This window comes from Macrotis lagotis, chromosome 1 (assembly GCF_037893015.1).
Source record: "Macrotis lagotis isolate mMagLag1 chromosome 1, bilby.v1.9.chrom.fasta, whole genome shotgun sequence".
Taxonomy (NCBI): Eukaryota; Metazoa; Chordata; class Mammalia; order Peramelemorphia; family Peramelidae; genus Macrotis; species Macrotis lagotis.
The window spans coordinates 347,676,530-347,699,632 of NC_133658.1; the positions used below are offsets into that span (position 1 = coordinate 347,676,530).

Below are 23,103 nucleotides of genomic sequence, written 5' to 3' on the forward strand. Positions count from 1 at the left end.
AACCTCACAGGTCCATCTCTTATAATTTCCTTTCCCATTCTCCAAACATACCAAATATTCTCTAACCACTTTTCTCTGCCTGTACTTACAATAGCAAAACCAGAAAGTGTCAGTCTAAGTTTTTCAAATGAGGTAATCGCCACTGGAACCCACAATACTTCTAAGTTTATGAGGTAAATTCAATTTTCAAATAAAGGGGTGGCAGCCTAGGAACAATTAAAATTATTATATGTCACAGTAATGATAATTATAATAACCATACAATAATTATTATTATAACAATCATATAATTATTACTACAATGTAGCAATAATTATAACATATAGGACAATGCACAATTATACAAACAAAATTATTACAATAGTTAAATTAATGGGTATTTTATAAGTCTTAAACTTTCCATATGAAGATATGGAAGGAATTTTGCCACTATTGGATATTGGAACCATTTTATTTTTTATCTCTCTTCTATTTGTTTCCAAACAAATATTTACATCTGTGGAATAAACAACCTTTAAGGAAAGAATTGGTCCTTCAGGATACAAGCAGTAACAGTCCCACAAATGGGATACCTCTGAACTTGGACAGCTCCTTTTAATAGCTAAATACAGAAAGACTTACATATTATTCCCAGGATGTGGTAATGCTCCTGGGCACATATATGCTTACCTGAAGGTCTGCTTCCTATGCTAATGAAAGTATCTAAAAGAATATATTAAATATTCATTTTGTGTAAGCACTAGAAACAAGATAATCACTGGTTTCAAAGAGCTTATACTCTTGATTGGGGGGGGTGGGGAGACAACCCACAAAAGAAAAGTATGAGAGCAGACAGGAAAGTCCAGAAGGGTCTCACCTAAGGGTGAGGTGTTAGGGTGGATGACAAGGTCTAAGAAGCCTCAGTTAAATAAGATGATTGACAGAGCTGGATATCTGGAAGCCAGAACAGATGGCGAAGCCTAGAGAATCTTACAGAGAGGCAATATGGCAAAGAAACAGAACATTTTCTAAGACTAAAAACAAATTTTTTTTATTATGAACTTTGAACATCCCAAAACATGAATATGTCAACATACAAAGACCAGGACTGTATATGAAACCATAAATTTGTGCTTATAAGCATTTTAAGCATTAACAAAATTGCACAGCTTGCAAGGACTCCTGAACTTCCTTCTGATCTTTAGTTTCATTGCTGTTTTCCCTTTGTCTCTCTCTCTCTCTCTCTCTCTCTCTCTCTCTCTCTCTCTCTATATCTCTATATATATATATATATATATATATATATATATATATATATATATAAAATACTATACTTTCCCTTGTAGTAAATAAGCTTAATCAAGGAAAACAAATCAATACCTTGGTTACCTACAAATTTTGCGCTTCTAGTCCAGTCTTTCTACCAAGAAGTGAAAGATTGTATCATTATCAGTCTAAGACAATTTAAGGAGAAAAATAAAGGATATTATGATTAAAAGGAATAAGGTGATTTGGCATAACACATAGTAATAAAGAAAGGTCAATACTTTTTCTAGTAAGGGAAACTCAAGATCCAAGAAAACAGACCTTGGGTGGCACAGCTAGGGACAGCTAGATGACACAGTGGATAGAACACCAGCCCTGGAGTCAGGAGGACTTGAGTTCAGATTCAGACTCAGACACTTAATAATTAATTAGCTATGTGACCTTGGGCAAGTCACTTAATCCCATTAACCCCATTGCCTTGCAAAAAAAAAGTTCACCTGCAATTATTCCACTTGTCTACCTACCGGGGATGCCCATGCTACCTTAACATCCACACTCCATTATCCAACTCAAAATTGCTTTTCCCAAGTGCCTCATGTTTTAAAATGCCTTTTTAAGCCCCTCCAAAATTTCTGTTTTCATGTGACTGTTCTCAGCAGATGTTAGGAGGAAAGATATTTCATTATTAAAAAAAAAATTTACCATAAAATACAAATGACTTACTATCCTAATTAATCTAAAATTATTTTCTTATTTTAAAAAATGATCCGTTTACTCACACAGATTTGGGAAGGAGTCTTTCTTTCATTTTCTTTAAAACTCAAAACTTAAATCTTATTTTTGTACTTATATTTAAATCTTCCTATGTATATCCCTCCCTCCTACTCAACAAGTCATTCTATAAAACAAAGATTTAAAAAAGCAGTTCAACAAAACAAGTCAACACATGAACTATGTCTGAGAGAATATGCAATATTACACATCCATAATCCCCAAATTTTGAAAAGAGAGGGTGATGGTATATTTTTCTCTACTCTTCTCAGGGACTATGATTGGTCATTTATTATGTAGTACTAAATTTCTATTTTTTTGTTTATGTTGTTACAGTCATTGTATATATCATTTTCCTGGTTTTGTTTACTTCATTCTTAACATTTTATTTGTTTTCCAATTATATACAATAGTAATATGTACCCATCATTTTTTGCAAGGCTTTGAATTCTACAATTCCCCCCCCCACTTCCCCCCCCCACAAGAAAGAAGGCTGACAGTCTCTACATTGTTTCCATGCCATACATTGGAGTAAATTGAATGTTATAAGACTAAGCATAAGAATAAACATAAACCCCCTCCCCTCCAAGAAGATGGGAAACCTCAAGAATAGAAAAAAAAAAATTGTACTTCAATCTGTGTTCAGATTCCAATGGCTCTGTCTCTGGAGTGAGTTGCTTTCCCTATCATAAGTCCACCAGAGAAGTTGCTTTAATATTTTTCCCTCAGTTGCTATTACTAACTGCACCTACAATCTATTCCTTCCCACTCTCATTTATTCTTTTCTCTCTCTCCTTTCATCCTGGCCCTGTCCAGAAGTGTGTTGAATCTGAGTACCCTCTCCCTCGGATCTTCCCTTTCTTCTATCACCTATTCCCCCCCTTCCCCTCCCCCCCCATTCCCCCTCATCCCATCCCTTTCCTCCCATCCTTCTCCAGGGCAAGACAGATTTCCTCACCCTATTAAGTGTGTATGTCAGTTCCACCCTGAGCCATTTCTGATGAGAATGAAGGCTCACTCATTCCCCCTTGCCTTCCCCCTTCCCCTCCATTGAAAAAGCTTTTTTTCTGACTTTTAGTGAAATATCTCAGCTTCTTTTTCATCACCTTTTCCTTCCTCTAAGTACTTTCCCCCATCGCCCACTGACTCCATCCCTTTACCACCTCATACCATTATATTCCGCTCCTTCCTATATCCTGCCTATATATGCTCCTTCTAACAGCTCTTATAAATGAGAAAGTTCATATGAGTTATATCTTCTTCCCATGCAGGAATACAAACAGTTCAACGTCATCAAGTTCCTCATAGTTAGTCCCTCTTCCACTCCCTCTATGGTTCACCAGAATCCTGTACTTGGAGATCAAACTTTCTGTTCAGCTCTGGTTGTCTTGTTAGGAAAGTTTGAAAGTCCCCTGTTTCATTGAAAGTCCATCTTTTCCCCTGAAAGATGATGTTCAGTTTTGCTGGGTAGTTGATTCTTGGTTGTAAACCAAGATCTTTTGCCTTCTGGAATATCATATTCCAGTCCCTACGAGCCCTTAAAGTAGATGCTGCCAGATCCTGTGTAATCCTGACTATGGAGCCTCAGTAATTGAATTGTCTGTTTCTGGCAGCTTTTAGAATTTTCTCTTTGATTTGGGAGTTTGGGAATTTGGCTATAATATTCCTGGAAGTTTTTCTTTTGGGATCCCTTTCAGGGGGTGACTGGTGAATTCTCTTGATTTCTATTTTACACTCAGCTTCTAGGATATCAGGGTAATTTTGCTATATTATTTCTTGAAAAATAAAGTCTAAGCTCTTCTGGTCATGGTTTTCAGATAGTCCAATAATTTTCAGATTATTTCTTCTGGATCTGTTTCCAAGGTCAGTTGTTTTTCCAATGAGATATTTCACATTTTCTTCTAATTTTTGGCTTTTTTTGGAAAAGTTCTATTTCTTCCTGCTTTCTTACAAAGTCATCAGCTGGGGGCAGCTAGGTGGCACAGTGGATAGAGCACCAGCCCTGGAATCAGGAGTACCTGGGTTCACATCTTCTCAGACACTTAATAATTACCTAGCTGTGTGGCCTTGGGCAAGTCACTTAACCCCATTGCCTTGCAAAAAAAAAACCTAATAAAAAAAACAAAGCCATCAGCTTCATTTACTTCCATTTTGCATTTGAAGGAGTTATTTTTTTCAGAGAGCTTTTTTTATCTCCTTTTCCAGCTGGCTAATTCTGCTTTTTAAGGCATTCTTCTCTTCATTTGTCTTTTGTTTTGCTTTTTCCATTAGGCCTAAACTGGTTTTTAACATATTATTTTCTTCAGTATTTTTTTGTAGATCTTTCACCAAGCTTTTGATTTGGTTTTCATGATTTTTGTGCATTGCTCTCATTTCTCCTCCCAATTTTTCCTCCACCTCCCTTACTTTTTAAAGTCTTTTTGGAGCTCATCCAGTCTGAGCCTATTATCTATTTCTCTTGGAGGTTTTGGATATGGAAGCTTTGATTTTGTCATCATCTAAGTATGTGTTTTGATCTTCCATGAAACTGAAGTAATTCTCTATGGTCAGATTCTTCTTTTTCTGTTTACTCATTTCCTTAGCCCAAGACTAATTTACAGCACTTCCAAGGCTTTGGGGTGGTTTTTTTTTTGAGGGGAACACTCCACTGGGACCTTTATTCCTCCAAGGTCTTATGCTCTCTAGCCCCTGCTTTGATATATAGATAACCACAGCATTGCCCTCTGCCCTGGGGCTATAAGGTGGGATCCAGCTATCTTAGTATGGAAGCCCAAACTTTAACCTGAGTCTGAGTGTAGGCAAACAGCAGAGTCCTACCCCAGGGAGAGCAGAGAAATCTCTGCAGACTTCCTTTACCATCTCTGGGGGTGCAGGCTGCTTTCCCTCGATTCTCAACTGCAGGCTCTGCAGTCAGTGTTCCTCACTCCGTGTTCACCCAGGTGCAGCAGAGTTCTCTCACCACTCCTTCAAGCTGTTGCTGGCAATCTCTGGGCTGTGTTGGGCTGTGCTCTGCTGTGGCTTTTTTTCTAACTCCCGGGTTCTGGTGAAGCACACCTTTCTGGCAGAACGTCTAAGATATCTTGGACTGGGAAAATGTATTACTCAGCCTTTCTGTGGGTTCTGCCCCTCTAAATTTTGGCTAGAGCCATCCTTTGTTTTTTGGGGGTTGGGGGGGGTCGGAGTTCTTGGGGAATGCTGCCTTCATGCTGCCATCTTGGCTCTGCCCCGTTTACTTATTTGTGTACATCATAGGATCACAGATTGTACATTGGAAGTGACCTGTGAAGCCAACAAGTTCAACTCTGTCACTTTTACAGAGAAGGTACCCCTGAGGTTCAAAGATAAAGTGACTTACCCAGGATCACAGAAGTATTTCCACCCAAATAAGCCCTAGCCATTTTTAAGGATGGTCATCACACTGTACTGTCTAAATTTTTCAATGTTTCATAATTTGTTTAGCTATTCCCTAATAGTCATTTCTTTTACTTCCAGTTCTTTGCTGCAACAAAAACTAAAACCAATACTTTGGGATTTGTGGGTTCCTTATATCTATCTTTGACCTGTCTAGCATTGGTTTCTCTGAATGTTAGCATCCTAGTCATTTTTTAAAGCATAATTTCAAATTGCCAGAATGATTGGTGAAACAAATTTTTAAATGGTAGAATTTCTGGAAAGTTAAGAGTGAAGAACTATAAGTCTTATGAAAAGGTTTTGGGCAAAGGGGCTTTTTTTTTTAAGTTTTTTTTGCAAGGCAAATGGGGTTAAGTGGCTTGCCCAAGGCCACACAGCTAAGTAATTATTAAGTGTCTGAGACCGGATTTGAACCCAGGTACTCCTGACTCCAGGGCTGGTGCTTTATCCACTATGCCACCTAGCTGCCCCCAAAGGGGCTTTTCTAACAAATCTAAAATCATATCATAAAGTACTCTGCTTAGATGGATAAGACAAATATTGCTCAAAGGTTCAAGAAGCTTGGGAAAAGGAATGCAATTGCAAAATGGCTTACTGTGGTTTACTACTTTGGAATTAAAAAATAGGATTTCAGATTCTGACTCTGCTACTTACCATCTGTGTGTCATCATACCCACTCTGGACCTTTGTTCTTTCTTCCATAAAGTGAGATTGGACTACATGACTTCTGAAATCCCTTAAAGCTCCAAATCTATATGGGCCTATGATCTCTCACCTCTATCTATTAGAACAGAAGTAGGCCCAAATAAAATTCATATGGCCTCTCCTATTTCAGAACCCTGGACAGTATCTGCTGCACTTACCCAAAAACTACACATTATATCATTATATTTGTTAAAACAGAAATCCTAGATGCTAAAGAAAGCTAGATAACAGATCCCAAGATACAGTTGGATATTCACCAAGGAAGGACAATCATGCTGGGTAAAAACTAGGAGGATATTTCAGAAAATTCCCAATCCTAGTAAGAGAAAGAAGAAGTGAGGGTTTATACAACACCAAGACCAGAATTCCCAAGGTAATGCTCTAGTCAACTTGCTTAGTTTTTTTGCTAAGCAAACAACTACTTACCTATGTGATACATATACTAGAAATCTACCACCCCAGAAATATTTGAATAAAACTCTCAGAGGTCTCTATTCCTCTTATCAGACTCTTTATTACAAATCACAATAATTAGACCTTAAACATTCCAAAACTCAACAGTTGGGCATTCTTAAGAAATCTGTCACAGCCTCTTTGAAGGCTGATGGCCCTAATTCCAAAGGAATCGAACATCCAGGCTTACAGAGTTGCTCAACAGGAGAGTGAAAAAAACAAAAGACAAGCAAAAGTACAACCATAAGGATGCTGGAATTTTTTTTGTTTGCTTTGCTTTAAACAAAAATTGTTCCATGTTCCACTCTCCAAGATGTAAATTGTTCCTTGGCTTCTATTCCATGGAACATTCTTTCAAGTTTTTAGACTTTCCTTCTTTCTTCTGGTACTACTGTGTTGCTCTGAAAGAAAAGGGAGAAATAGGCAAAATTATCTCAGGTTTTAATTTGCTATTGAAATTCTTACCTAATGTCAATCAGGTGATCAAGCATATTTGACATTGAAAGATTCTAGTTCTTAAGATCATAAACACAGAAGATGAACAAATATGAAGAATGGGATGTGCAAACACAAAGAGACAAGATGAGGCTAGTGACATTAAACTCAATGCAGCACCCAAATCAGGTTGAATTTCAACCAGAGGAAAAAAGCAAGAGAATAGATGAAGGTTAAAGAACTTTGACCTGGATGACTCCAACTTACCAAACAAGTCTTATGTATGGAAGGGTTAAGGGCTTCAAAACTCCCTAAAAGTTACCACTAGCCCAGCTATGCTTCCAAGCCAAGGAAAGTCTGGCTTCTAGGAAGGGAAACTGGCTCACTGGAACAAAAATCTCATAGGAAAAACACTTGAGATTTTATTGTGTAATCACAATCCCTCCTTCCTGTGGTCCTTTTCCCAGGTTGCAAAAGAAAGCAAAATTGGCAACAATTTCAAACCTGGCTAAGGTCACGTTATGGGTGAAGTACATAAATTCAAGCGTTTTAAATCAGTCCAGCTGTCAGGGAGAAAGGAAAGTTCTGAAAAATGCCATTCTCCCCTCTGCAGTTCTATAGAGCATTGAGGATTCAACACTGTAAAGATTCAATTACAGAGAGTAGGAATCTAATGAAGAAATAAACTCTAAGGGAGGCACAAACACTTAGCAGTCTTTCCTTAGGAAACCACAAGCAACAAAAGTCAAATCCAATATATGCAGAGGCCTCTACATTTCTAGTTTGGCATCTAATCCATCCTTTCTGAGACAAGAACCTGAAGAGATGGAACGTGTTTACATAGAAATTGACATGCAGACAGCAGCATGAGCATGCAGTGAAAGCACCCTTATTCAAGCAAGCATTTTTTTAAACTCAATGTTTCTACCCAGTTTAGGGGAAATGAGAGGATAAGCAATGAAGAGGGAGATTAATAAAAGAAAGTTTGAACAAAATGATTTCTTAGCTAAGAAGTTTTGCCTAGAAACTGTCTGTTGATGCCTCAAACCCAAATATTTGCCCAAGAATCAAGGGTGGTAGGTTGATTTCCACTGAATAACTGAGAAATGTGGTAAAGGGAAAGGGAGAGAAAGGAAAAAGAGGGGAATGGAAGAGGAAAGGAAGTAGTCCAAGGGGGGACAAAAAGGTAAGGTAATTTCCCTGAATCCTAGAAGTTTCTTCCTCCTATTACTCTAGGAGCATGTTAAAGCCCTGGGGGGAAAGCAGGTTAGGCTGAGAATATAGAAATTAGCTTTTCAAGTCAGAGTAAAAGGGAAAAGGCATCACTAGGTTCAGCCAGGTATTAAGGGCCTCTAGGTACTGCTGATGATCTACATTCCCCGCCCCCAAACTATAAGTTAAAATTCTATCTCTATGCTTCCCCTACCCCTCCTGGCTATGATCTCTGTTCCTAACCTTGGCTTAGCAACCCGACTCGGCTCTCCAGTGTTCCTGATGTTGCCTTGGCGACCTGATCCTGATCTCCTGTGCTCCTGTCCTCGCTTCCTGTTTGCTGCCTCTGCTTCACTCCAGATCCTGCTTTCCGGATCTCCGACCCCGGGCTGGTTACCTGACCCCGACTCCTGATTGTTTCCTTGGCTTGACGATTTGTTTTGGCGTTCTCGACCCTAACTCCAATCAATTAATTAACCAACAAACATTTATTGAAAGCCTACCATGTAAAAAGCACTGTAACCCTCCCAAAGTAATTTAGTAGCCCTCTGCCCTTTGAAAAAGAACTTTTTCAAAAAAAAAAAACAAAAAACCAGGAACTACTCTTGTCAGTTAAAACTCAAAAGAACACAAACATAAAGACTAAGGGCTTTTTCTTAAAATCCCATCCTCAGAAAATCCCCCAAATCCAAATGATCAAGTTAACTTCTCTTTCCCTAAAGCTATCTGGACTTATAAACATAAGTAATATGTGAGAATCAAACTACTATCTCAATTCATAATGAAATCTAATGAGTATACAGCAGAAAGAACAACAAGAACCTCAATACCAGTACTTTCCCAAGTAGGCCTCAGATAGAGGAATGAGACTTCATGACAAAACCAAGAGTTCTGTCTGCACTGAGGGCTGAGGAAAAGCAGATTCGGTTCATAAAATAGCATGAATTATCCTCTTGGAGAGAGTGAACAAAAATCATAGTGCTTAAGTCTGGCTGAGAGAACAGCTTTCAATACAACCAAATAACTATAGGTAGGCCTCTAAAATTCAACCATCATTCTACTTTTCCTTCTAATTATCATAAGCCTATTGGAACTGATCAATATAGTGTCAAACAATCACTCTCAACTCCTGGAAAGCATTCTCATGAAAAATGATCTAAGAATGAAGAAGGATTTTTAACTGGCAGGGGGAAGAACAGGACTACTCCTAGCCACTTTCTGAACTCTAGGAACTTATTTTCTGATTCCAGCTTTGCTATCTCGTCACCATGCTTTTGTGGTCATCAATCCTTATCATATAGCTCACTGAGTATCATGATTTGATTTAAATCTGCAAAATGGCCAAAAATTTATGACAAGGATGAAAGACACTGCCTGGACAAGACAATAATAGTGGATCCCACTATTTAAATCTGGCCCTCATCACCAATCATAGAAAAGAGTCACCTCAAATACTCTGGCTTCTTAGTTTTTGCAAGGCAATGGGGTTAAGTGGCTTGCCCAAGGCCACACAGCTAGGTAATTATTAAGAGTCTGAGGCTATATTTGAACTCAGGTATTCCTGACTCCAGGGCCAGTGGTCTATCCACTGAGCCACCTAGCTGCCCCTTACTCTGGCTTCTTATTCAAACATGATCCTTGGGATTCACAAAGTTCCTTTTGGTATTATTGAGTGGGGGCTTCTATGAGTGGGTCAGAATCTGACCCCATTTACATTGAGCTGAATTCCACTATAATGTGATCAGCAAAGAACCCTTTTACAGGCACTGAGCATCTCATAAAAATGAAGGGTAAGAGAGTCATAGCTTCCTTGATATAAGACATGAGACATCTGGACCATTTTGGTACAAGTTATGTGGTGACCTCCAAAGAAAAGACATATTTGGGGTGGAAGTAGGGTTATCATGTTCCAGAGTCCCAGACTTATCCAGCAGGTGGAAATAATACTGCTTGGGCCCAGGAAGTGAGGGAGGTGAGAATTAGATGGAACAACCAACATGCGTGAGGCAAGTAAATTCAGAAAGGGCCCTTACTTCTGGGAAGAGCTGGTCATTAGTAAGACCCCCCCTTTGGGTTTACCGTAGTGTCCTATATTTTGCCAATCTACTGCTCTGTTCTGCAGCGATCCTGCCAAAGGAAAGAGGGTTTGAGAATCAAGAAAGGATAGTGAGGAGGAGAATTAAGCAGAAGAAAGAAAAGGCACAAATCACCAGGGCTTCCATTAGTATCACTCATTTTCCAGTTAGAATCTAATTGTCTCTCCCAAGTCAGGTATGGCAGCTCTCTCTTAGGATCATACAGCAAGTGCAATCCTTGAGTCAAACACTTCCCCTCACATTCCTGCTTGGTTTGCCAAGGCACCTTCAGAAGAGTGGTATTTTCACACAATTAAGCTTTTCTGCCATCTTTGGGATTCTACACATTAAGTCACAAGAGAAGGTTAGACTGTTTCAAAAATTGCTTGGAGTGCTCAGTTCCCATGAAAAGGCAAGGGCAAAGGAAAGTGAAAACATCAGAAGGAGCTAGGAAAATGAAAGAAAATGAACTTGCTGCGAGTGCTAGAGCTAAGGGAAGCCCTGGTGGAGCTCTAACTATCTATCACAAGGAATTCAGATATATTTCTTTGCCCAGTGCTCCACAGTAAGACAATTGAAGATATACAACAGAAGCTTTGGCAATGGCAAAACTTTCTGTTCTGTGTCCTTCTATTAGTCTCTGATTTGCTAAACTGGTGGCCAAATTAGATGAGGAAACTACTAAATCTTCAGACTAGCTACACACACACACACACACACACACACACACACACATATCCAAGGGATGGGGAAGAGGGAGACTATTGTACTGAACCCACAAAACATGATTTTTACCTTTATCTGTATGCCTTTAGTTGGCTCAAATAATCCAGGTTCTAACAGAGACAAACCATATAGAAAATACTCTTTGCAGTTATATCTTCCTTTAATTCAGCTTGGAAATCCAAGTAGTTATCTATCTGGAATCACCTCAAGGACTGGCAATTACAAGGAGCAGGTGAATTTGAGTCTGGAATGCCTGGTTTTCCTCAGGACAAGAGGTGGCACTCCCATGTTAATAGGGAAGACCTTGAGTCAGCACTGTGGGGGTTCCTTATAGAACATGGGAGGTTCCTAGGGCTGAAGGAACAGTGGGCTGCTCCTGGGAAAGGGACTTGATGAAAAAGCAATGAATGTGGTCTTTACTTGGGACAGAGGAAGTAACATTATATCAGTTGTCTCAAGTTCTTAAGGGAGTATCTTACAAAGTTTCCCCGAGCCAAAGGGATCAGGGTGAGACATGATTAATTATGCATACAAGGAATCTCTCAGTTTCTGCAGAGGAAGGGAACAGAATGTTTACATGTGATGAATTAAAGCAAATCTCATAGCAGATGTTCTAAACCCTCCAAATCATCATAAAGTAATTATTCCCTAACCTCATTCTAATCACTAGAGACTTAAATTGTTGAGGCTTCAATATACTTGGTGCTGATCAGTGAATGGCCCCTTTCTGACAATGTGATTACAGCCTCTACTTCTAGGTTGGATCCAAGTGACAAGTACTCCCTTAAATATATGAGAATATCTTTCTTTTTAGAATACACAGCCCTTATCCATCAAGTCATGAGATCAAAGTTAATTCCATTTTATCAATCCAGGAAGAATCTCTGGTCATCTTCTTTACCTCTGAATATTTCATCATTTTTGTTTACTGCCTTCTTCTCCATGCTCCCTACGTCCCAACCTGCACTGATATCAGCAGTGATTCACCCTGATAATAGCTGACTGACGAGCTTCCTTTTTGCTTACAGGAAAGAGGCAAACTACTGTCTGCCTAAAATGTCAAAAGTCATTGTACAGGTCCAGGAGGAAACCTCCAGAGAGGATGGCCATTAAAGCAGCTGATGTAACTAAGAACATAAAACAAGATCATTTTATAAAGAAACCAATTCCCATCATGGCTCTTTACCTCCATCAAAATGCCCCTACATTACCCCACTTTACCTCTTTACTGCTTTGTAGGCCAGCATTCTGTTGCCTGCCAGGAATGTGATGCTCCCCAAGATGGCCAAGTACTTTAGGGTCTGGAACATGTTGAGTTGAGTCCAGTAGACATACATGAGGCCAAGCATAGCTAAGAGAAGGGATATGATTATCAGGCACTAAAGGAAATCAAGAACTTATTATGTTATTGATGATTTTAAAAATAACACACTTAAGTATACAACCGAAAAAGACATGGAAAGAACAAAGGGTGGCTTCGTGTCAAAGACTTAAGGACCCACCACTTAGCAGTGTAACCTCTGATAATTCATTTAGCCTGTTTACATTTCACTTCTCTCCGATGAAAAATGAAAATTATTCTAGCCCTTTCTAATTCCTAGAAGTCTTAAAAGAATCAAATGAGAAAATGTATGTGCAAGTATTTTTAAAATTAAGAGCATTTTATGGAAAAAAGATCTGGCAAGACTAAACATTTTTTAATCATAGTGGGCTTGATAGAATCACTATCTAGTCAATCTTGGCCATAAGGATGACAAAGAGAAAAAAAGTAAAAAAAATTAGCTTTAAAATCTCTAAGTGATAAAATGGTCTTTTAATGCATGGTTTGGATCAGTTCATCTGGCTCTGAAATGGGGTTCTTTTGAATAAATGAGCAGACACTCCCTCTGGGTAAATGTGAAAATCAGTGCAGAGGGAAGAGCCCCGGGAAACTCAGTCAACACTTCATCTAGAAGGCGGTCCATTGTAAAGATATAATAAAGTAATCTCTTGAAATGAACATGGCTATTAAATGAAAGTAAATGGACTGCTTGAAGAAGCCTGCTACAGAACGATGGCTGCCATAAGCTGATGGACCAAACAGGTTTATCACCATATTAACCATTCTAAAAGCCAGGAGGAAGAAAGAAATGATATCCTATTAAGTCATTATAGTTAATAGGTTGTGAGTTCACTTAATAGGGCTTTTTTGTGTGTGCAGTCTGAATGTCAGAAAGGTGAAGTAGAATTAGCTGTCTGGTGGACTTACCAGCATGTCCCAGGTGAAAAATAATAGTGCTAGGAGCAAAGGTGAAGTTGGAAATATTGGCCCCAAGCCGAATCCACTGCAAAATGGGGAAAACACACATTAAAAAGACATTAAAATATAGGTAACACATGGTCAGTGTCATTACTAATCCACTCAACAACCCAACGGGCTGTTTGAATATGGGTTCAATTTGGAAAGAGAAATGTCTTTCAGTGACAAAAAAATGTTCGTAAGTTACTCCATCATAGACATGTCACTAGTTCACTAAGCTTGTTGGCAAGGTATCCTAATTTTCAGACATAAATTACTTGAGTAAAAAGTTAATAAAGTCATAAAACTGAAAAGGCCTTACAATTGCTAAGTTCAAAAGAAACTGATTCCAGTCATAAAAATTTCCAAATATTACGTAAAGGCAAACTTAGCAAGAAGTGAGATCTGCTATAAAATCAAAATTGTGCTGTTTGCTCTTCAGGATATACATGGCAAAGAGGATTATTATGAAGCTTTCAGATCCTGGTTCAAGTTTTTGGAAATATAAAGCATATCACTTAGATCTTATTTACCCAGACCATGTATCTTTGAAGAAAGAATGTAAGGAACATACTTACTGCTCTTCAAGTTCTAATTCTTATCAATGCACAGATAGATTTAAATGATTACAATCAGTTTCTACATGTTACTTTGAGTTTTGCTTTTTTTCACTTCCTTTATATATAAACCATTCAACTCATCAATTATAGTCCACCTGCTATTTTTAATAACTATATAGTACTTTCTAATTTGCTTAGCCAATCTTCTAAAGCTGAATATTTGTTCAATTACTCTTTATATTAAAACCTAACCCAAATCTTGATTCAACTGTATTAAGTCCTTAAAGTCACAGTTATTACCTTATCCCTTCTTCCCCTTCATCATTAGATCCTGACATGGTTTCCAGCTTTCTTAAACTATTTCTATGTCTCCCCTTTTCATTTTCTAAGTACTACACTTGTCCCCGAAGCTCCATCTATGCTTGCCCCTCTTTTTCCTCTCTCTTTAATACATCTTGCTTTGGTGATTATGTTCAATTTACATAGTTTCAATTAGTACCTCTATGCAATGATTCCAGATATCTACCTTGTCTTCTATTTCCAATTGTACACTGGCTAGGTCCACACAAGTTCAAACAAAATAAGCTTTCCAATAAAACCTGCCCATTCTCCTACTTCTAGTAATGATTTCACTCAGATTCAAACCTTCAGTCATCTCTGGCTCCTCTGACTTGCTTTCAATATCTCAAAAACTAACTAGCTGTGTTGAATTTAACCTCTTGTATTCATTCTCTGCCTTCTTACTGCCAACATTTTCACTGACATCCTCACTAACTTCATAATTTATCTATCTGGTCTTAGCCTCCAGTCTCATCTCCTCTAGATAATCCTCCAACAATATATGGTGACCAGAGAAACCCATTTGTTAAGCATGTCATTTCTCTATAACAACTCTCCTAGTATTTATTATATTTAAGAAAACCTTAAAGCCCTTATCAATTTCATTCTAACCCACCATTCTATTTCTTACTAATCCTCTCCATACATACCAAAGCCTGGTCTCCATGCAGAAATCCTATCCTGGGGCAGCTAGGTGGCACAGTGGATAGAGCACTGGCCCTGGAGTCAGGAGGACCTGAGTTCAAATCCGGCCTCAGACACTTAATAATTACCTAGCTTTGTGGCCTTGGGCAAGCCACTTAACTCCATTGCCTTGCAAAAAAAAACAACAAACAGAAACCCTACCCTTTTCTTTCTTCAAGGCCCAATTCAAGTACCACACCTCTCATGAAGCATAATATGTGCTGTATGTAAAATAAATATTTTGTTCCCTAATCACCCTCACTGGAAAGTGATTTCTTCCTCAGAAGAAAAGTACCTTTTGTTTTGCATCTGTCATATCCCAATCTGGGTCACAATTAGTTGTATACATCATATCTAGCCTCCTAAATTATAAGCTCCTTGAGGGCAGGAATTGCATCATATTTCACCTTTATATGCCATGGTAAATGTTTATCACAATTTCACATTATAGAATACCATTTCTTATTGAATCTGAATTGTTTATAGTTTGTAAGTCATTTGCTACTGCCTTTAAACTATGTCATAAAAGAACACCAAGGATACTTTGGCAGAGTTGCTGTTTTTGACTCAATCTCTAAACACAAATTGCTATGTTAATTGTGTCTACTCACCAAAATGAAGAGCAAAAGTAAGGGGGAAAGGATCAAGGCAGTGAATGTATTGGATACTACAGTGGGTGGTCTCTTCTCTGGCTCTCGAAACAAGTGCTGATAACAGAAGATACAGCAAAAACACTTTAGTATTATTATATTACGCAATAAATTTTGGTTCTTTTATTATGTGTCATGCTAAGGAAATCACTTCTTTTTTTCTAAGACTCAGTCTACCCCTTTTTTAAAGTGATAGGGTTGGACTGGATGACCTATAGTTCCCTCCAATGTCATTGGAGATAGCACTAAAGATGGTTACTACAGTCAAATATCTCTGGTGTCAAGCTACCACAACTACAAAACAACTGGGCTCTGACTTCACTCAGTCTTAATTTCTAACCCTTCCTCCTTAAGGAACTAAATGGTCTCAGAACACAATTCAGTAAATACCTTTCTCAAACTGATTCTAACAGTGTAAGCAAACAATCAGTTTTGCAAAGCAGATGGCCAAATACATGGATTTCCAAGATGTGCCCTTATGGTGGTCAAGTTTCTCTTGGATTTCTCCATTTCCTTTGCCTTTTGATGAACTGAACTGGTACTAAATGGTACTATTTATATGACTGAAGTTTCTAATCACAGATGATTTCTTTGTTATACATCTATAGGACTTATAGGTTCTTTATTTCTCTTTCAGTTCATCTTTCTTGCAGGTTCAAATATCTTTCTTTCTTAAATTTTTAGTCAGGCCATAACATAATTCTGAGAAAAATACCCTAACATACTTCCACTTCTTAATCTTGCCAGACAATTCAGCTCCCTCCCAAGGTAACCCAGTCAAAGTTCCTTCCTACTGTTGTATTCCCTCCCCAAGCCTCTCTTCTATTAAAATGTGAGATCTCATCCCTGTAAAGTGATTTTAATTTTTCAAAATACTTTAACATTCAATATCTCATTTGATACAAAGTAAATAGGAATGGTATTTTTCACTTCTGTTTGACAGAAGAGAAAACTGTGGCCCAAAGTTGTTACCTTACTTACCTAAACTAATGCATCTAGACTTGAGTCAAAGCTAGAACCGAAGGCTCCTGATGCCCAACCTTGCATTTGTGCTACCATGACAAGCTTGCCTCCACTTATAAGCCACCCCACTTATAAGGGTGTAAAAGGAGAGCATCCTAAGCAGATCTAAAACTTATGGGTACCACATTGTATTGCATTGAGAAAAAAGTCAGACATCAGAAACTAGGAGGGATGGGAATTCAGGGAAGACTGGAAGGATCTGCATGAACTGATGCTGTGCGAGATGCGCAGAAACAGAACATTGTACACCCTAACAGCAACATGGGGGTGATGATCAATCTTAATAGACTTGCTCATTCTATCAGTGCAACAATCAGGCAAAATTCTGGGCTATCTGCAATGGAGAATACCATCTGTATCTAGAGAAAGAATTGCAGACTTTGACCAAAGACCAAAGACTATTACCTTTAATTTAAAAGTTATCCTATTATGTAATTTTGCTCTTATACTTTTTTTTGCTTCCTTAAGGATATGATTTCTCTCTCATCGCATTCAACTTAGATCAATGTATACCATGGAAACAATGTAAAGACTAACAGACTGCCTTCTGTGGGGGGTGGGGGAAGGGAAGCAAGATTAGGGGAAAAATTATAAAACTCAAAATAAATAAAGTCTTTCTTTTATTTAAAAAAAAGAGAAAAAAGTCAGAGCAAACTGGGTACTTCACTGTCTTTCTGCCCCTCAATCCATTTATTAAAATCGGCTCTCTTCTCCCCCAGTACTTGCTTAATAAGGCCAAGCCTTTTAACACATACCTGAATTTCCTGTTTAGGAGTAAAAAGGTTCTTGGATAGGATAGTAGAGGGTGTGTCTTCTTCAGGGAATTTAATGACCACATCAGCCTACAAAAAAAATGCAAGAAATTACAATAGAAAGGGGTTGGAGATGAGAGATCAATTTTTTTCAGACAATTAACTAATCAGTTCTCTCTCAGATAGTGAGGTGATGGACTGAGACTCTGACATGGTCAATGTCAGAATTAGTTTTGCTTGTCTATACACACTGATTACAAGGGTTTTTTTTTCCCCTTCCTCCCTCCACTGGGGAGAATGTAGGAGGGCCAGCAAATAAATGTTTGTTAATTAAAAAAAAAATTTTTTTTTAAACCAAGTGCATTGGAATTCCTGCATCATTATAAGGAGTAAATGATTATGAAAAGGATATAGAGAAAAGGCCTAGATGAAGAATGAAAATACAATAGTCTCACTCTCTGTCATAAGAGACAAATTACCAGGCAAGGCTTCCCAGAATGTGGGTGTAATCTATCTTTCATGTCTTAATTTCTCCCTCTAGTCCCCATCCTGAACTTAAATATTCTAGCCAAACTGGGCATCTTCTCAAAAAGCCCTTGTGCTTTCCCACCTTTGCTCATGCTCTTCCTCCCTCCCCAGTCTTCCAAAGTCTATCTGTGCTCCAAAATCCAGCTTAACAACCAACTCCTGTCCCTACTTTGGCCTACCAACTGCTCACACTTCAAAGGACATCTGGAGGGCTCAGCAAAAGCAACCCCTATAGGGGGGCCCAGTCATCTCTCTTGCTGGGGAATTAAAGGCCACCTGACATTTCCTTCAGTCTGCAAGTTAACCTCTCCTACAGGTATCTCATTATATCATGTCTCATTAGAATGGAAAGTCTCCAATGCAAGGAGTATCTCAATTCTATATTTGTATCTCCAGCATTTAGTTTAGAACTAAGTATATAATAAGTTCCTCATTAATATTTTTCTATTCCATGAAACTTGCTCTGATAACTTTCACCAAAAAAAGTAATCTCTCCCTCCTCTGAATTCTTTGAGTATTTTGCATCACTCATGCAGCATTTAACATAGATATTATCTTGTGTAATATAGTTGGTTATTCATATTATTCCTCCTCCTCTAACTCCCAACCCCATATAACAAGTTCCTTAAGGAACTCTCATACATCTTTGTAACCCCTAAAGTGCCTAGCACAGTGCTTTACACATAAAATAGAATTCAATAAATATCAGGTGGGCAAATTAATTAATTTAATGAGATTATTTACCTAAAAATCATCCTTATCTCTGGCACTCTATAGGATAAAAATTTCCCTATCATGCCTAGGTTGATAATATCTGATTCTGCAAAATGTTCTCATTGTAATTTCCTTGTGGCTAGGTCATCAGTAATAGGTCTGGGGATACTGAAGTACATACCACATTCCAGAGGATTGGGTTCTCCAGGGTAGCATCTCCAATGATCAAATAGAGGGTGTAAGTACCAGAGGCAGAATCAAATTCACTCTTTCTTTCAGAGGTATCCAGTTCAAACTTGTACACATTCTTGCTATCTGGTTCAGCAACAAATACCACTTCTTGACCAGTTTTCTGATTGTGGAGACGGACAAATGTCTGGGAGGAATAACAAAGGCACCTTTCACTGAGATTTTCCAAAATGCCATTGAGTCTGACATCTAGTCAACAAGACTGAATTGCTGGCTCCATCGTCACAAGAATAGACCAGTGATCCTTCACAGAGAAGCCTAACAGCAAGCAGACATACAATCCTGGTGCCAGTCTTACAGAGATTTGAAATAGAATCATTCAAGCTCTTGATTATTACAACTTTTCCTTTCTTCTAGTTTTTCTCTGTATAATTAACTTCTCCATTGAAAAGTAAGAAAAGAAAGGGAAATGAGGCAGGACTCAGCTTATTTCCAATTTTTTAGAACTGTTAGATTTAAATTTAATGGTTTTATGGTTAGACACAAACACAGTATTTAATTTATGTTATAAGGGAGACCTTCATGATGTGGTGTTATCAGGAAATGATAATGATTAAAAAGAAAAACATCAATATAACTTATTTTCAAATAAAATAGCATTCATCCAAGGCTAATTCTGTTCCCTAATATCATGGAGAACTTCACAAGGTCACCATGAACAATGTCACTTCTTCCTTCCTAATTTCTCTCTTTTTTGTTTTGAGGCAACTGGGGTTAAGTGACTTGCTCAGGGTCATATAGTTAGGCCAGAATTGAACTCAGGTCCCTCCTGACTGCAGGGTTGGTGCTCTATCCACTGCAATACCTACCTGCCCCTGACCAGTGTCATTTCACACAAAATATTAAATATGACTGCTTAGGACTAAAGATATTTTAAATTGAAATAATCTCTCTAAAAGCAATCTTACTGTTACTTTTCTTATCACATTCTTCTGCAAATATGTACCTTTCCCTTCCCTACTCAGCAAGCTATTTTGTTATTTACTTTAAAGAGAAAAATATAAATAAATAAAAATTTAAAAACACACATAATACATCAACTATGGGGTCTGATGGTATATTATAGTTTGCATCCATGGCCCACCATATTGGCAATGAAGGAAGATAAGTACATTTTCTTAACTTTTTCCAGTGTTAAGCTTAGTTGTTATAATTACAAAGCATTTCATTTCATTTTACTGGGTTCTGTTTACATTAAATAGTCAGCATGTATATCATTTTCTTCATTCTGCTTAATTTACTTTGAATTTACTGTGAATTCTCTGTATTGTCTTTTTTATGACCTAGCAATTTTCCTTTTCATCTTGTGTACCAAAATTGATCAGTCATTTCTCAATTAATGGTCAACAACTTTGCTAAAGTTCTTTGCTGTCACAAAAATCCTATATTTTGGTATGAGATCTCTCTTTTACCTCCTTGAGGTAAAATGTTTATCAAAACTCATCTCCCCTACATCTCTGATGAAGAGATGGGTAAAGCTGTGGTTTGTTGTTAATACTGATTACTAAAGCCTGCTTGTTCCCTACTAATAATATCATCAAGGATAATCCTGTTTCATACAGAAATAAATGACTCATGTTGATTTTGTATAGGTGGGAAATTAAGCATAAAGACTGAAAGTTGTGGTTGTTCTCTCAGTTGCTTTTTATTTTGGATATTAATAAGGTTTATTTTTTTTTTGATGCCTTTAGCATCTGTACTTCCTTCAGATGCCTTCAGTACAGATCCCCTGATCACTCTCAAAACTGTATTTGAGTCACCTGATACTAGCACAGAATTCATCCATGTACACAGGATCTAGTGTGGTAGCTTTCTCATCTCTGTTATTTTTAGTGACATTTCTATCTCCCCTGGGAAGGCACATCTGGTACTCATTTTAGAGTTCAAGTATGGTAGTTCCATTGTTATTAAGGGTGAAAATAGTTTACTATAATAATTTTTAAAGATCTTTCCCATTTCCTTCTGTCGTTGCTCTTATATTTTCATCCAGATATATGGAGGTACTCTAAATGTGAGCTCCTTCTCTAGTGGTCAAGGAGTAGGATAAACTACTAATGGAGACGAATTTTCTAAGTCTTGATATTACTACTATAAATGAAACCAAAAGAAGAGAAGCTGCAGTTAAATGGAAGACAGTTCACAGGGAGGGAGTCAAGAAAAATATCGCTGCATTTTTATGCCCAAAATAAAGTATGAAACCTTACTTCATGTAATTTTGAATCATCTCATATTGTTCATATTCATAAGGTTTTCCAAAAAAAATCTTTAAAAATAATTACAGTTTAGGCCCTACTCTCAGATGCAAAATATAAAAAAGGTAGAAAAATTCTAGGAAATTGATAAAAATCCTCCAAACTAAATTATCTTACATTCTGATATTTGATGACTTTGAGGAAAAGATGGGGAAAGGCAGAAGCAATGAGAAGGATATGGAAAACATGGTTCAGGACAAAGAAGTGAGAAAAGACAAAGATATGTAGACTACACAAAAGTCTTATGTCTTTATATCACAAATGCGTTCTTCGATAAATTGGCAGGCACTGGACCCGGTAAATAACAAATGACACCACAAAAAATAAGACTGAAATAAAAGACTTCTTATTGATGTAAGAAGCAATTATCCTTGAATAATCTCGATACAGACAGACCAATACTAAGCAGATCAAAGATCTGTAAAGATTAGTAATAAGCAAGATGAATAAGCATAATATACAAACAATTCAATTTTTAGACATTCTAATAAATAATCATGATTATGAAAACCTGATCACGAGAAATAAAAAAGGATTTAAGTGATTTCTTCTCCATGTTTTCTCTTCTATCTTGCCATACAATTTTTTTGTCTGTAACTTCCCCTAAAAAGATACCCACTTCTTTAGAGATTCCCATCAACAATTAAATTTCCATTGCTGTTGACAGCTTGAAATGTAACCAAGAGCTGCCACATTTTTTGTTGTTAATGCTCTACAAATTTTTCTTACTCTACCCAAGGAGATAGCTTCAATTAGGAAGCTAATCTCTTTTTAACACCTACCGGTTTCCCCTCAATCAAGAAAGGTGTGCCCCCCAGCAAAAGATCGGATAGCTCTAGGGAAGGAAGGTAATATAGTGGGTCTAAGGAACAAATAGTTCAATCCATGGCAGATTTTTAGGGTACTGGGCAAATCCCTGGAATGAGAAAGCCTAACTCTTTGGATCTAAAGGGTTTTTGTTACTATATTAAGTCTGCCAGGGCTACCAATTGTTCATTTTTAACCTTAACATACTCCTCAAGAACTTGTGCTGAAAAGTAACAACAGAAGCTCAGTTTTCTGACCTGGTGAGGGGTAAGCTCAGCACCAGTGTTTACATCGACCAGCTGGAAGGACAAGGCAAAGTTCTGGTGGCTGTCAACAGTGAATGAGCCCTTTCCTTTAGCTGGGTAGGCCACCCTAAAAGAGAGAAAGACATGGAATACGTTTTCAGTATTTAAAATGTGCACTAATACTTCTCATTCATCTGGCAAAAAAACATCTGAGATGGGGACCTTATAAGGTCATCTTAACTTGGGTTCCATGTGTTTATTTTTTTTAAATATTTTGAAAATAATTTTAGTAATTTATTTCTTTTGTAATGTATGCATTTTAATTTACAAAAATTTATAAAATCTCTTTATAAAAAACCTCTACTGGACAGGGGATCTGACACTTTCACCCTGATCTAGCTCAATTCTAATTACTCAGAGAGAAACCCAGGGTCCAGAGAGGTGGTGGGAGGTTGTAAAAAAATAAGTGCAGAGTCTGGAGTCAAAAGGCATAGTTTCAAATCCAAACTCTGAAATTTACTGAATGTGTGACCCTGAATATCTCAACATCTCAGTTTCCTTATTTGTTAAAAAGATTATAATACTTCTCCTACCTACCTCAGAAGGTTACTATAAGAAACACCCTATGTAAATCTTAAAAGTTTTATAAAAATATGAGCTATTAGTGAACACTAGAGTGCTAGCAGGAACTTAATATTGCCTGTTATTCGACTGGAGACATACCACCTCATAAATCTGTTCATGTTATCTTGCTGTTCAAAATCTTTCAATGAGCTCTTACTGTCTAGGTGCATAAAATCCAAACTTTTCTGCTCAGGGTTCACCTCCCCAAAACAAAAAGAATGCCATTTGCCATTCTTCATCTGTAAAATGCAGGGCTTGCACTAGACATCTCAAGTCCTTTCATCTCTATAGCTAAGGGCCTTTAAATCCAATTTTCTAACCTTTACTTTCATTACATTTTTCTCTACCACAATAAGAGGATTATT

At 37.6% G+C, this 23,103-nt stretch overlaps 1 protein-coding gene across 4 annotated transcripts in view; it reads right to left on the reverse strand.

Annotated features, from left to right (window-relative positions):
- Positions 1 to 6,626: 6,626 nt before the first annotated feature.
- Positions 6,627 to 23,103, reverse strand: part of RPN2 (ribophorin II) — a 49,531-nt gene continuing 33,054 nt past the window's right edge. The window contains exons 11-19 of one of the 4 annotated variants that reach the window (XM_074211944.1): positions 22,127 to 22,241; positions 18,743 to 18,937; positions 17,323 to 17,409; positions 15,506 to 15,601; positions 13,282 to 13,357; positions 12,255 to 12,384; positions 10,312 to 10,359; positions 8,476 to 8,687; positions 6,627 to 6,986 (exon numbers count right to left, since the gene is read on the reverse strand). In XM_074211944.1, coding sequence (XP_074068045.1) covers positions 6,940 to 6,986; positions 8,476 to 8,687; positions 10,312 to 10,359; positions 12,255 to 12,384; positions 13,282 to 13,357; positions 15,506 to 15,601; positions 17,323 to 17,409; positions 18,743 to 18,937; positions 22,127 to 22,241 — 1,006 coding nt within the window. In that variant the 3' untranslated portion in view covers positions 6,627 to 6,939. Of the gene's footprint in view, positions 6,987 to 8,475; positions 8,688 to 10,265; positions 10,360 to 12,254; positions 12,385 to 13,281; positions 13,358 to 15,505; positions 15,602 to 17,322; positions 17,410 to 18,742; positions 18,938 to 22,126; positions 22,242 to 23,103 lie in introns of all 4 variants that reach the window. The other 3 variants (XM_074211945.1, XM_074211946.1, XM_074211947.1) reach the window with 3 other exon arrangements.